General features: G+C 36.2%; 1 protein-coding gene across 1 annotated transcript in view; it reads left to right on the top strand.

The window, feature by feature from the left end:
* The window catches only part of LAMA3 (laminin subunit alpha 3), a 136,598-nt gene that overhangs the window by 99,449 nt on the left and 21,630 nt on the right, over nucleotides 1-15,519 (top strand). The window contains exons 53-61 of the mRNA XM_087891338.1: nucleotides 229-345; nucleotides 594-773; nucleotides 1,785-1,927; nucleotides 2,209-2,382; nucleotides 4,326-4,477; nucleotides 4,565-4,724; nucleotides 8,152-8,285; nucleotides 12,319-12,463; nucleotides 15,053-15,169. Of these exons, the coding sequence (XP_087747464.1) occupies nucleotides 229-345; nucleotides 594-773; nucleotides 1,785-1,927; nucleotides 2,209-2,382; nucleotides 4,326-4,477; nucleotides 4,565-4,724; nucleotides 8,152-8,285; nucleotides 12,319-12,463; nucleotides 15,053-15,169 (1,322 nt within the window). The remainder of the gene's footprint in view (nucleotides 1-228; nucleotides 346-593; nucleotides 774-1,784; nucleotides 1,928-2,208; nucleotides 2,383-4,325; nucleotides 4,478-4,564; nucleotides 4,725-8,151; nucleotides 8,286-12,318; nucleotides 12,464-15,052; nucleotides 15,170-15,519) is intronic.

The raw sequence follows: 15,519 nt of genomic DNA on the forward strand, positions 1-15,519 counted from the left end.
CATATTTAAAGGTACCTAAATTTGTCTAGTAGGATTACACTGAAAATGAATTTGGCTGTGATTAGGTTCATGGTCTGGCCACCTGGGCAAAGGAATGACTAGAGGAAAACACAGAAACCTCACCAGAAAGCAGTCAGTTATAAGAGCATGAATAGTAAAACTACTATTAGTAATAAAGTGAGGGCAATCCATAATTGTCAGGATGATTTATAGTGGATTATTTTATAGATCTCAGTCCAGCACTTGATGATATGAGGAACAAGCTTCAGGAAGCAGAACGGAAAAAAACTGCAATACAGGGAGATCTTAGTGAGTTCCAAAATAACCTCCAGGGAATAAAGAGAGGTAAGTAATATGATGTGGCTTTTTACTAATGTACATTTTATTGGATTTATTGTACCCATATTTTTTTTTATTAAAAAAGCATTAAGTGGAAGAAAAGAAACAAAAAAATGTATGCAAATTATATACTTACTTACAATAGTGCAGAATATAAGCCTCATATATTTCAGTAGAGAGCATTTTACATATTGTATCTTAAAAGACAAATAAATGTTATCCTGAATTTATATGCCACTTTATCTGCCTACTAGATGATACAGAGACCTTAATCACAACTGCAAATACCATGATTAAGAATGCTAACAATATTACTACAAATGTACTCAGTGAACTGGACCCAATTAAAGCTGGAATTGGGAACATAAAGAACACTTATGAAAATGTACAGATTACTGATTTCAACAAGGCTTTGAGAGAAGCAAGCAATTCAGGTAGCTTTTTTCCTTTTACATGGATTCCTTAAACTATTTTTAAATTAATGTCAGAGTTTTCTTATGATATATTTTCTGAAAAAGGTCAGTTGTTAAAATGCCTATTGAGTCATCACTTAGCAGATACACCCTGTGAGCAATATGGAACCAAACATTGTGGAGAATTTTCTGGAAAAGTCAAAACCAGATAATTTAGGTCCACACTGTAGAATAATCTCTTCCAAGATGTTGCATAGCAACCTAAATAGCATAGATATATGGAAAACAGCTCTCGGATATCTGATTTTAAAGACTTTGATCAAATCTAAGCAGAGCAAAAATCCTTGAATCCCCTTCCTCCATTTTAAGGGCATAGTCATTGGGTTGAAGCAGTTGGGAACACGGCTTGTAATGATTTCAGGAATCAGGTCATGGATAGGTTTCACCTATTGTAGTAGATTTAGGTGTAACAGATCACAGGTAGGTTTAACTTGTTAAGTTGAAGCAAGTTTATATGGTGAAGCAAGTCTACACAGGACTATCACTTACTGAATCAGCCTCATTTTGTATATAGGAAAAAGTTCCACTTTCTGTTGTATAACACTGTTAGAGAACTATAGTGATTATTGGGTTTATAGTACAATACTAGTTCTGTTTCCTCCAAAATAATAATTCTATAATAATTCAATTCCCAGTAGGTGTTTAGATGAGTCTCAAATCCTTCACCTTGAATGTTGGGTATGGGTGAATAATTTTTGTAGTTCAAGACATTTGGAGGATATGAAAGACTGGAAAAGGCTTTAAGTTTAACAGTGTAGCTATTCTTCTAGTTTGTGTTCTTGAAAACAAAATAGGGCATAGCAAGCTGGTCAATTATAATTTTCCCTTTCTGTTCCCACTTGGGACTAATAATTAACAAGTAATTAAACTAGTGTATTGTTAATAACTAAAAATTAAATTTCCAGTTACTTTAACTGTAATTTGATATGTACTATCCTATATTTCTCCCTCATTTTAAAATGCTTTCAATAGTAAATAACTTAACAAGCATGCTCCCAGATCTGTTTAACAAGATTACAAATATCAATCAGCAAGTCATATCAACAAGCAATATAACTGAGAATATAAATCGCATCAGGGAGCTCATCCAGCAAGCCAGAGATGCTGCAAATAAGGTGTGTGGCAAAAATTCCTTGCTTCCTTTTAAAAAATTATTCTCACATACTTATCCAAATATTTTTATGTATTCTTTCTCAAAAGTATTTTGTTTTGGATGCCTACATAGGTCAGGCCAATAGTGATAAGAGTAATATTCACAAAACTGTAAATCCAAGTTGGTTGAATTGTTTAAGACAGATATACTGTAAATACAGTATGGCTTGATGAAATGTGTGTAAGTTGAAGCTTTGCTTTGCTTCCTAACTAAATTTGTAATTACTTACAAACCTTATTTTAGGTGGCCATCCCTATGAAATTCAATGGCAAATCGGGAGTTGAAGTTCGACTTCCTGATATCCTGGATGATCTGAAGGGTTATACTTCTCTTTCTTTCCTTCTACAAAGACCTAGTAAAAAGGAAGACATGACACAACCAAAAAACATGTTTGTCATGTATCTGGGTAACAAAGATGTAAGTGTTGACTATTTCTTACCAAGCCATTATTGCAAAATCACAAATATATAACCAAAATATATTTTATTTTACTGTAGTTTATTCATTTTTTAAATTTAAAGTCTAAATCTTTTTTTTTTTAACTTCTGTCTTAGCTGTATTTTAACATTGCTTCTGAGATTTTTTTTTCTTTTTTTTCTTACCTGGCTGGTCAATAACCATAACTGAATAAATTTGAGATGAAGGGAGGCATTCTATCTATTGCAGAGGCTACGTCCGCACCTGTGGAAAAAGACATGGATGTAACAGTACCGCCATTGATGTTTTCACCAGCAGTGGTCCCAATCCAGAACCTTTAAGTTATTGGATTCTGTTATCTCTAAAAGATCTTCATTCTCCCAAAAGGCTCTGAATTGAGTCTTGATCACATACAGTACTAGCCTATATTTGAATTAGTCATAAAAGGAGATAATTAAGAGCCCTTTGAAATATAAGAAAGAGTACCCTATTTTGGATTGCTCTGTTGTATATGAGCTGGAAGCACAGTGTATTTGTATCTTTGAACATGGCCCTAGGTACCTTCTTCACTGCTGTTTAATTTGAGATAGCATTTTAACAATTGTATAACCTTAATATGCCAAAAAAATAAGGAAAAAAATCAGCAAACAAAACAAGAAAAAGAAAAAAATCAGAAACAGAGGGATAATAACAATAAATAATATTATATTACATAAGGAAAATCATTAAGCTTAATATTTAAATACACGCCTTGAAGATCACATGAAATAATAGCAATCAATATTGATTAGCTCAATAGAAAATTCATAAACTGAAAACAACATAACAGTGTTCCAGAATTTTAAAAAATGGAGTCACTCTGTCAAGAAAGAAATCATATGTAAGCAAAATGTCAGTCCATTGCAAAATGCAAAAATTAATGTCTATGTTTATTTGGCAGACTCAGGTTTAAAATCCCAAGCCTTCCACTCTTTTGAATCAACATATTTACTTTATTCTAGGCCTTGAGACATCAGTTCCATGTTTATGTAAGGGTTTTCTTGGGCCTGTATATCTCATCAGTTTTAGGCACTAAACAATAAACCAATCTAAAATATTAATAGCCATATTTTTGTCTGAATTCCTCCACCCCAACAAATTATTTACCTAATATTTGCAATTTAAGATTTATCATTTGAATAATGGTCAAAATTATCTTCCAATGCAGGAAATAAACGGAATTATATCTAAAAATAGAGCCAAGCTCCTGTCATTATGTCAAAGGAGCCACATAATTACTTTCTAAAAGCATCAAATGTGTACTGTCATGAATTATTCGTGTCAATTACGCATCCTATTATAATTCTTCTAATTGATTCTTAGAATGTAGATGTTTTAACCTGTTGTTTCATATGAAGCTTTGGACATTGTGTGTTTTCCATGTGTTATGAACCATATATGAAAATTTTAGACATACATAAATCTGATTCACCTTTTAAAGGACATTGGCTGAAACAGGCACCACTTCACTTATTAGTCTGTTAATCAGGGTTTACTACGTGTGCATTTGTGTATGTATGTTTACTTGTACTATATATTAGTGGAAATGATTTAAATTACAGAATCTTGAATTTGAGGGCTAGAAATTTCTATCAGATTAAAGGATTATAAACACCCATTCAGAGTTCTTTAAAGGATTTGTACCATCCAATTGCCTTGAATATCTACATTGAATTTAAATTGATCTCAAAGGCAACTTCTGTCCCAGGGTGAACACAAGCTTATGAGGCAATTTAAAAAAAAAATCTCAGCAGACTTAGAAAAATTGAAAACAAGTCCCCGCCCTGATGATCTTGTTTGCATACTTCTCCTTTGCAGGTGTTATGTTTGATGATTTTTTTTAAAAAAGGATTATATAACATGTAGCAGTTGTCTGAAGAATTAACTTAAACTTTCATGTTCAGAGTTCCAGCAACTATATCGGTATGGCTATTCGTGATGATCATCTTATTTGCGCCTATAACCTAGGAGGCTTCGAAAATGAAATACGAGTGACGGAAAAATTGTATGAGAAAACCACTAGGGACATAGCTTTGGATCAAGTCACATTTAAGAGGTATGGACCCTTAAAATAGATCCTTTCCAATTATTTTGCACTCATATTGGAAGACTTTCAGTTGTATGCATTTTTCTTCTTCTCTAGAATTTACCAGTATGCAGAATTAGCATATAAGCATGCTGCACCCTCAGATTTTTCAGCCAAATATGAACCTCAAGATCCCAGTAGGAATAGTAACACTCTTCTTAACTTGGATCCTGACAAAGTGGTCTTCTATGTGGGAGGATATCCACCAGAATTTACGGTAATAGCTTTATGTCTTATGCAAATATTAGAAAAAATAAATCATTATTTTTTGTAATCCAACAGATGACACTTCTCATAATTTTATCATATTGTTCTTACAAAAAAGTACTTGGAAATAATATCTCCACTGAAGGATATGCCTTGAGAGGTTATGTTGTTGTTTATTTTTCATCAAATTCTTGTCCAGCATTACCCAGCTTTGAAACAAAGAGCAAAATTGTGAAAATGGAACAAATTTGTTACGTTGGGTGAATGAGGACGCAGCAAGCCAGGCAGTGAGTGACAACAGCTCTTTATTGTAGGGTGAGAACCCAGCAACTGACCAGGGGAAACAGCTCCCTTTATATACCTTGCAGCTGTGGTGGTCAGCCAATCAGCTGACCGTCAGTTAATTCAAACTGCCCGCCCAAATCTACATACATAACAAAATTAGTCAGTTTATATGATTTGTTTGATTTTTGGAGTTATAGAAAAAGGTTAAAAGAATGTATAGATTTGTCAAACCTATCACATTTAAAAAAATTTAATATAAATATAAAATCAATTTGGTTTCAGAAGCAGATTTCATCAAAAACAAGACTACTTCAGTTTCTTTGAAGCACCTCAAGCAACTGTTTAAGGCAGGGGTGACAAACTCAAGGCTCATGGGCCAGATCTGACCTGCGGGGTGCTTAGATCTGGCCCGCAGTGCCTCTGCCAGTAAAAACGGAGCTCCGTTTTCGCTGGCAGAGGGTTTCAGGAGGCTGTCACAGCTAAAAATGGAACTCGGGAGCCTGTTTTCACTGGTAGAATGCTTGGCCCACCACAGGCGCCCTGACACAAGTGATGTTGTGCTGGCCATACCCACCCCAGCCACGCCCACTGGCCCCTCCAATATCAAACAGAACCCTGATGTGGCCCTCAATGAAATCGAGTTTGACACCCCTGGTTTAAGGCATGCTTCAGCTGATTATTTTCCCACTATGGTATATTAGGCAAAAAAAAAAAAAGTCTGTATGAAGCCATTGAAATTCCTTAAAATAATAATTATAAAATAATTGATTTAAAGTTACTATTCCAGATTCTGCATATACTTTCAAGTAAAATAGCACTATTTATCTTTGGAGTAAAATTGAACATAAGCAATTCACAGAGTTTTCTGGGCCACACTTTTGAAGTGGCTTGGCATTGCCACCTTCTAGGATGTTAAGAGATAGGCTTCAAGATGGCTTCATTCCTAAAGTAGTATTATAACTCATGATCTCCTGTTTCTAGCCTTTAACCACTACACCAAACTGGCTCTCAAATATAATTGCAATCCATATAATTAAAGAAGGTTGAAATCCGCATCCACATGTAACTTGCTTTAGAAAATTAATCTGAAACATTTCAAAAGCTTTTCAGCTTCTAAACATTTTAATGCAGCAGAATCTAATACATCTTGAGCTATGTCCAAAATATCTATTAATAAATGTAAATTGTCTGATGTCTAGTTTTAATCAATCTAGACTGAGATGGATAAATTATGTATGATAATACTCACTGCAATGATCTAGCCAACAAAATAGTTAATAGTGTCTACCTTAATTAATGATATGGGTTTATACCTTTCCATAGAATTTAGAACCTTTACCTGATTTTAAATTCACTTTATATAAGCCTCATAAAAAGATAAAGGCAATTAATATATGTAAATTATTTAGTATAAACCTCTTATAATACTGGGCTCAAAATAACTATAAAATATTTATATAATTTAATAGGGAAACCATCTAGGGTGGAGGCTTTCTGCTTTTCACCAGCTGAATTGTCTCAAATATTTTTTAAGTTCCAAAACTGCTTTCAAAATCTTTGCACAATCGTGTGGTAACAGTTGAATATCAAATTCACTCAAAATATTACTCATTTGCTATTGATCTACCGTATCATCACAAAATTACTTATTTTATATTAAAATACAAGTGAGAAAGTGTAAATTAATTACATTTTGTGTTTCTCTTATTTTAAATAATATGCTGATAAATTACTAGTTTTTTTCATTATTTTCCCAATATTTAACTTTAATCTTTTCAAAGAAAATATAATCTGATCAACCTAAAAATTATCTATCTGCTACTTGGATGGATGCAAACTGGGATTCTTTGTATATTCTAGTGAGCATTCTTTAATCATATTTTCCATAAATTTGCAACCAAGAATTCTATTATTCCTTATCACAGAGACAATAACACACTTTATAAGACTTATATGCATCTGTTATCATCAGGCCAGTTAGAATCTCAATTACATTCAAAAAACTCTCATGTTTGCTGTTTGATATAATCAAAAATTATCATCCCATGTAAAAAAGAAGGTGTTACAATATCATATATTATCAGCTGGACTACCGTCTGTTTTCTTTAATTTTTCAACACTGTGTTAACACGAATTCAATGCTCAGATTACAGGTAATCCTAAACCTACAACTACAATTGAGCTCTAAATTTCCATTCCGACTTCATTTGTGAATGAGGGCATGCTATTAACTGTATTTGTTTTATTTAGAATATGAAGTCAGGGTGAAGGGATTTTGGTCAATCTAGAATATTCAAATTCCGCCCCTCCTTTGCCGCTCCCCCTACCAAAGACAACTTCAGCATCCTGTTCCTGGTGTATGTTTGTTGGCATCCTTTGGGATTTATTATTCTGCTTTTCCCACTTCATTTATTACTCTAGCTTGCAACTATGGCTAGAGGCTTTGTGATAAATATTTGATTGCAAACTTGACATGATACCACACTACTTTCACAGGTTTTCCATACTATAAGGATGACAATTTAAGAGCTAGATCTTTATCTCTGTGAGAAATGTGCCAGCATGTGATTTTTTAAATACATTTTGCAACTAATGAGAAATATCTACTAGATCTTTCTGCTCACAATCTATTTTCTTTTCTTTTTGCATTACAGAGTGACAGGGTTTTGTTGCAGTAGTTTTAGATGGGACACTGAGGGGAAAATTGATTTTGCATACTTACTGATCAGCTGAAGAGTAAACACCAATTGTCTCAAGATTTTCTCTGCCTGTTTTCTTTATTCTGAAGAATGAGTATAACTGCATGGTTGACTTCAGAATAGGCTGGAGGAATTGAGGAATGTTGTGTGAAAGTGAGATTTTTAATTATTAGGGTGAACATTCAGTGAATCAGTAAAACCCAAATGTTCAAAGTTATTTTTGCAATCTTAAAAGCCCAAACCTTTCTTTTTAAGTTCTTTTATTTAAGAATTAGAATTTTAAGGATATGGAATTCTGAATGTATTTGTAATGGTTGGGTCTGTGTAATGCAATGATGAAAATGTATCAGAGGGCACAGAATCTCACGACAATTGCAATTTCTATGTTTATACAGTACTGAGCATTATTGAAATTTGCTGCAATTTTTTTAAAGAGTGTTTTTATTCTTACAGCCTCCGAGTGTACTGGACTATCCCCGTTATGAAGGATGCATTGAATTAGATAGCTTAAATGACAGAGTTTTCAGCCTGTACAATTTCAAGAAGACTTTTAATCTTAATACTACTGCAGTGCAACCATGCAGGAGGTAATTTTTTTCTAGATGTGCTGTAGATAATTATCAATGTGGAATGTTGTCAAGCACATTCTGTTTCTCCTATTCAAATGTGGATAATTATTATCAGCTTTCAAAAACTTCTATGTATCTTTTAAAATCATATTCAGATTTTAAGTTAGTCAAGTACACAGTAATGCTACTCCTTGTTCTTCTACCTATTGGCATCTGATCTCAAATAAAGTATTCCCCTCCACTTATTTAGGGTGTTATTAGTTATCTGTGAGGTCAAATATGAGCTTTCAGTGGGTTATTATGATTTTTGAGGATCTACATGATGAAACTATGTAAATAGTTTCAGGCCTTCCCTGGACCCGGCAGTGTTGGCTAATTATTGTCCGGTCTCCAACCTTTGCTTTGTGGCGAAGGTTGTTGAGAGTGTGGTTGCATGACAGCTTCCCCAGCACCTGGATGAAACGGTATAACTGGATCCGTTCCAGTCGGGCTTCAGGCCCGGGTACAGCATGGAAACGGCATTGGTCGTGTTGGTTGATGATCTCTGGAGGGCTCGGGACAGGGGTTGTTCCTCTGTCCTGATCCTGTTAGATCTCTCAGCGGCTTTTGATACCATTGACCATGGTATCATGCTGCACCGGTTGGAAGAGTTGGGGGTGGGAGGCACTGTGCTGCGGTGGTTCTCCTCCTTTCTCTCCGACCGGTCGCAGTCTGTATTGGCAGGGGGGCAGAGGTCGACCCCGAAGCGCCTTATATGTGGGGTGCCGCAAGGGTCGGTCCTCTCGCCCCTTCTGTTCAACATTTATGTGAAGCCACTGGGTGAGATCATTCGTGGTTTCGGGGTGAAGTATCATCAGTACGCTGATGACACTCAGCTGTACATCTCCACCCCGGACCACCCCAACAATGCTCTTGAAGTGATGTCCCGGTGCCTGGAGGCCGTGCGGATCTGGATGGGGAGAAACAGACTCAGGCTCAACCCATCCAAGACCGAGTGGCTGTGGTTTCCGGTGTCCCGATATAGACAGTTGGAGCCATCACTGACTATTGGGGGCGAGTCGTTGGCTCCCACGGAGAGGGCTCGCAACTTGGGCATCCTCCTGGATTCATGGTTGTCTTTAGAAGAGCATTTGACGGCCATGACCGGGAGGACTTTTCATCAGGTTCGCCTGATCCGCCAGTTGCGTCCCTTTCTAGATCGGGACTCCTTACCCATGGTCACTCATGCCCTCGTCACCTCCCGCCTGGACTAATGTAATGCTCTCTACATGGGGCTCCCCTTGAGGAGCATCTGGAGGCTCCAGCTGGTGCAGAGTGCGGCTGCGTGGGTGGTTATGGGAGCGACGTGGCGTTCCCATGTAACACCTCTCCTGCGCGAGCTGCACTGGCTCCCGGTGGTCTTCCGGGTGCGCTTCAAGGTTTTGGTCACCACCTTTAGAGAGCTCCATGGCTTACGACCTGGTTATTTACGGGACCGCCTGCTGCCATCAATAGCCTCCCACCGGCCAGTACGCTCTCATAGAGAGGGGCTCCTCCGGGTGCCGTCGGCCAAACAGTGTCAACTGGCAGCCCCTAGGGGGAGAGCCTTCTTTGTGGGAGTACCTGCTATCTGGAACGAGCTCCCCCCGGAGATACGGAAGATCCCGGATCTACGCACCTTTCGCCGCACTCTCAAGACTTTTCTATTTCAACAGGCCGGCCTGGCCTAACTTTTTCTTTTCCCTTTTTAATTCAAATGATGAATTTTAAATTTGTCTTAAAAACATTAGGGTTGTTTAAATTGTCACAGGCCAAATTATTTAATCAGATTTTATACTGTTTTTAAATTTTGTAATTTATGTGTTTTATCTGGCTGTTCACCACCCTGAGTCCTGCGGGAGTAGGGCGGTATATAAATCTAAATAAATAAATAAATAAATAAATAAATAAATAAATAAATAAATAAATAAATAAATAAATAAATAAATAAATAAATAAATAAATAAATCTATCTATCTATCTATCTATCTATCTATCTATCTATCTATCTATCTAATTATCTATCATCTATCTATCTATCTATCTATCTATCTATCTATCTATCTATCTATCTATCTATCTATCTTACCTACCTACCTACCTACCTACCTACCTACCTACCTACCTACCTACCTATCTATCTATCTATCTATCTATCTATCTATCTATCTATCTATCTATCTATCTATCTCCCAAAAGGGCAAAGAAGTACTTTCTGACAAGTTTTAGAATTAATATCGAAGGGCTCTTTGTGGGTTTGAGCTTGCGTAAATTAAGTGCCCTCTGGAGTCCTTGACTGAGGCATCCTGAGTTGACAGTTTCAGAATATCTTTCAGAGCATACTGACTCCGATGGTCATACCTTGGAGATGGAGTCAGTGGCATTAGTGTAAAGTCACATGGAAGAAATGACAAAAAATGCATGGTGCCAATGTGATGCAGTTAACTTTTTTCTACATGTATTGTGACAATATGTGCATGTATGAAAAAGATGGAGCTTATGGCACAGTGCTGCTCTTGTCTTTTTTTATAAAAGAGGTAAATCCTATGAATGCCTCTGGCTAGGTTCATTTCTGAGGAGACCAATGCATGATATTGGCCGGCATTGGCTAGGCATTTTATTACCACTTGAAGAATGCAGTCAGTGGGAGCAGAAGAAATTAGACATTAGACTAACAATAATTAAGCTTATTCACAATTTCTTTTTTCTATGCCAAACTTCTCTCTCACATTTATAGATTATATTTCAATTCTCACTGAGCTTCACTTTAAAATATTACGTGCATTCTCTGATACTTTTCTTATTCTGTGGTTGAGCTATCACATTGCATTAAGCAATAGTATGTTTGCTTTTGGTTTCATATGGGTCAGCCTTGCGAGATAGTCCAGATGAGAAACACACCCAGAAATTCTAGTTCTGTCTTTATTATAAAGTTACATTAAGTGAATCTTTCAAGTCTGAAAATACATCTCTCTCCCCTCAGCTTTACAATCCAAGAAACTAAGGAGCATTCCTTCTGAGATATTTGCCATACATACATTCCTTTTACTGACTGAGCTACCTCTTATCTGACCCTTGTCTAGTCTGCAGCTCTTCTTCCTGTCTCTCCAAGATCATTCATATGTGCTATTACAGTATGTTAGGTGGGACTTTGCGTAAGCAATTGGATCAAGTCATCTTTTCAAAACTTTGAACTGAATTGCTGAATTGCTTCAAAGTGACAGGTTAAGTCGGTGCCTTCAAACAGATTTAGACTTTGATTAACTTTTGTGCAGGTGCTATAGGTTTCTTACTGAAGCAACTTGATCCACACACTTGAAATCAAAGTTCAATTGCAATTTTATTTATCTGATATATATTCCACTTTCTTCAAGATTATACAGCACTTTTTTCTTCAGTCGCCCCCTTCCCAATGCACCGGGGTACGGAAACACTGTAAGTGGTCCCAAGACACCCAATGAACTTTAGTGGCTGAAAGTGAAGAACCTGAGTTCCTATTTTAGTTTAGTCTTTGAGCCACTATCCCATGCTAGGTCTTTGAGTCATGTTTAAGCTTCTTAACACATTCCTTATGACAACCCACTGATCGTGATTTTGAAACAAGGACTGGTGCTTAGCATGATGTTTGAATTGTGGCTATTCAATAAATATGTTTGAAACAAAAATAGCTTAATGCAATCTGTGAAGCAAGTTTTGAAATTCAAAGAAATTTGTTCATCTGCAGGTTGAAGAACGCTAAAGAAGTTTGGTTAACTTGCTATTTCTTTTCAGACACAGCTTTATTTTAAAATTCATAAAACCAATTGTAAGCTATTATTTAAACTTCATAAATGTGTAAGGAATTGTTAAAAACAATAAGAAAACAAATACATCTGAAGAAATGATGTAGCTTTAAGATATAGTTTCCTTTCTTATGAGGAGAAACACAATTTTCACTTAGTTTGACAATTTTCTTTGTTTAAAACATTTCTTGATATATCAAATATGCTTGATAGGATGGTAGCATTTTCATCTGCATATTTCTTTATTTCAGATACAGAGAACAATCTGCTGAATTTTACTTTGAAGGCATAGGTTATGCACATATCAAAGCCTCCCCAGGCACAGGAATCATAAGATATGAACAAACCATTCAAACTACTTCAGATGTCGGGTTGGTGTTCTTTGCAGAAAATCAGGTAATTAATATTCATGTAAATGTTTCCAGGCAAACTGGAAAGTGGGGGAGAAGAGGAAGGAAGGAAATTAGGCACAGGGAAAAGAAGATCCATACAGATAAATTGTTCTGAAACAATGTAAATAGGTCAATACCAACCGCAAATTTGCATCTATTAACCTATCATTGAAAATAATTTGAAACACAGATTCAAATAACTGATTGTTTCAGATTCTAACATACACTGTATTGTTTGAAAAATTATTCATAAACAGTTTTAATAGTTTTGTGTTATAAAGAAACAGACTTGGTGGAAGTGCATCTCAGAGACCTATTATATATGTATTTATGTACAGAATGTATGTATATATATTTGTATAGTCTGTTTGTGTGTGTATGTTTGTATGTATGTACATTATACTGTTCAATCGAGGGTCTAAATTTCATCCATAGAAAGAAGATTATTCTTAATCCATTTAAATCTTTTCTCTTTCCTATTAAGGAATGATGTTGCCCTAAATGCATCTGGGAGAAGCTTTAAAATACCCAGTTGTTTTATTCATAGTTTAAGACTTAAATAAACAAGAATAGCTGCTGAAATATTTTTAATGAAAACTTATAGAAAACGTCTGGCAAATGAGTGGTCCCCACTTATTCAGATTCTTCATTCATTCTACTATGTGGAGTTTGTTGGTGGGTGAAGTTGTCTTCTGAGTTGGGGCCAGTGGTGGGTTGCCCCCGGTTCGCACCAGTTCTATAGAACTGGTAGTAAAACTGGCAGGAGGCTCCGCCCACCGATCCCAACATCATCAAAACACTTCTGCGCATGCTCGCTTTGCTTGCGCGCGCGGCCCTGCTGCAAACCGGTAGTAAAGGTAAGTAGAACCCACCCCTGGTTGGGGCCATCTGAGTGGGAAAACTGAGCTGTCGGTTTGCGTTTTGTACCTATCTCCAGGTTCTCTTCAGTAATATTTGATTTAAATGAGCTGAGGTGAAGCAGTGGTTAGAGTACAGTACTGCAGGCTACTTCAGCTGACTGCTAGCTTCAGTTCAGCAGTTCAAATCTCACTGGCTCAAGGTTGACTCAGCCTTCCATCCTTCCGAGGTGGATAAAATGAGGACCCAGATTGTTGGGGGCAATAGGCTGACTCTATAAACTGCTTAGAGATGGCTGTAAAAGCACTATGAAGCGATATATAAATCTAAAATAGTAAAGGCATCTCATAAAACAGTTCTATTAACTAGCATAATCCCAAAAGAAAGGGAATAATTTGCAAAATATTGTTGATGTATAGATATTGAAATGTTGAGAATTTACTTTCTCAGCTGTAATTTGCATAATATCTGTCAACTACAATAAATTTAGTTAATCCATTCAGGGATATAGTAATAGCAATAGCACTTAGACTTATATACCGCTTCATAGTGCTTTTACAGCCCTCTCTAAGCAGTTTACAGAGTCAGCATATTGCCCCCAACAATCTGGGTCCTCATTTTACCTACCTCGGAAGGCTGGGTCAACCTTGAACCTGGTGAGATTCGATCTGCCAAACTGCTGGTAGCCGGTGATCAGCAGAAGGAGCCTGCAGTACTGCACTCTAACCACTGCACCACCGTAGCTCTTTTTACATACTTATATACTTAGTAATATATATTTTACTTTGTAGAAGTGTTAAATTGATATAAAACTACAATAGTGCAAAGAGTTTTCATTGTTTTTCTCACTAACCTAGGAATATTCAAATATGGCATGAAGAGTTATATAGCCATAAACTATGGAGCTGGAAAATTTATGTTTTCCTTTAGGCTTCATGCATGTAATTTAAATTTCATAGTATTTTCTGAATCTCTGTTTTCAGATTTTAACATTGTGTCAAGCATATCAGCTTAGTAATATCTCCTGAGCACTTATGATGCCAGCTGCATTGAAGTTTTTGGAACATAACCTTAACTTTCTCACAACTTTTCTCACACAAAGAGCTTTGGTGGCACAGCAGACTAAAGTGCTGTTAAATAGCACCAGCTGCCTGCAATTACTGCAAGTTCAAATCTCACCAGGCTCAAGGTTGACTCAGCCTTCCATCCTTTCGAGGTAGGTAAAATGAGGACCCAGATTGTGGGGGCAATAAGCTGACTTTGTATAAAAAAGAACACCACTTAGGGGGGGCCGAGAGCCCTACTAAGCAGGTATATACAAAAGTATGAAGGCTATTGCTTAACGCATTGTAAGCCGCCCTGAGTCTCCGGAGAAGGGCAGCATATAAATCAAACCAATAAATAAATAAATAAACTTTATGCTAAGTCATTTGTTTTTGTTTTTTTGCTAAGTAAATGGAAAATTGATCATTGTACTGTCTTCAATCAGTCATTCCCACCAATACTCTCCAGTTGTTGCAATTCCAATATTTGGAATTGTAATTCAGCAAATCTGTGGGAAAGGATAGCACTCTTTCTCTTCCTAAGAAGGAACAATATATTTTTTTCTTTAAAATATGAAATCTGAAACAATCAGACTACTAAGAAAATATATAAATATTAGATGTTATTTTGAATAAAAGAAAATATGCCTGTTAATGCCTATTTATGTATTATTTTGTATAAAACATTATAGGACAAGTTTATTAGTTTGCGAATTGAAAATGGCCAACCAATATTCACATACAAAGTTGATTCACAACCTCCGAAAGAAATAACAAATAGAACCATGAGGAGTGTAACAGAAAAACTGGTAAGTTTCTCTGCACAAAACTGTCAGGGCATTTATTAATCCCATGTTTGGCTCTGGGACTAATTACCCTGGTTTAATCAGAGGAGATGAATCGTGGCTCCTCCTTGTTTGCAATATTCTGAAAAGAAACGCGAGGAAAAGTTTCTAATAAAACTCATTTATTTGTTATAAAGAAAATAAAACACCTCACTAACTAAGAAAAGTTAATTGCTACATTTTTGAAAGTAATTCTTGCCGGCTATCTCTCAGCCGGACCTTTCTGGAAAGAGAACAAAGGAAAAAGTGTGTGAAGCAAGTGAAGGAATGTGGGTGGATGCGGAAACACGTAGCTTACTGATAAGAAGTTGGCA

The sequence above is a fragment of the Pantherophis guttatus genome, chromosome 3 (genome assembly GCF_059756535.1).
Source record: "Pantherophis guttatus breed Tessera chromosome 3, ASM5975653v1, whole genome shotgun sequence".
Classification (NCBI taxonomy): domain Eukaryota; kingdom Metazoa; phylum Chordata; class Lepidosauria; order Squamata; family Colubridae; genus Pantherophis; species Pantherophis guttatus.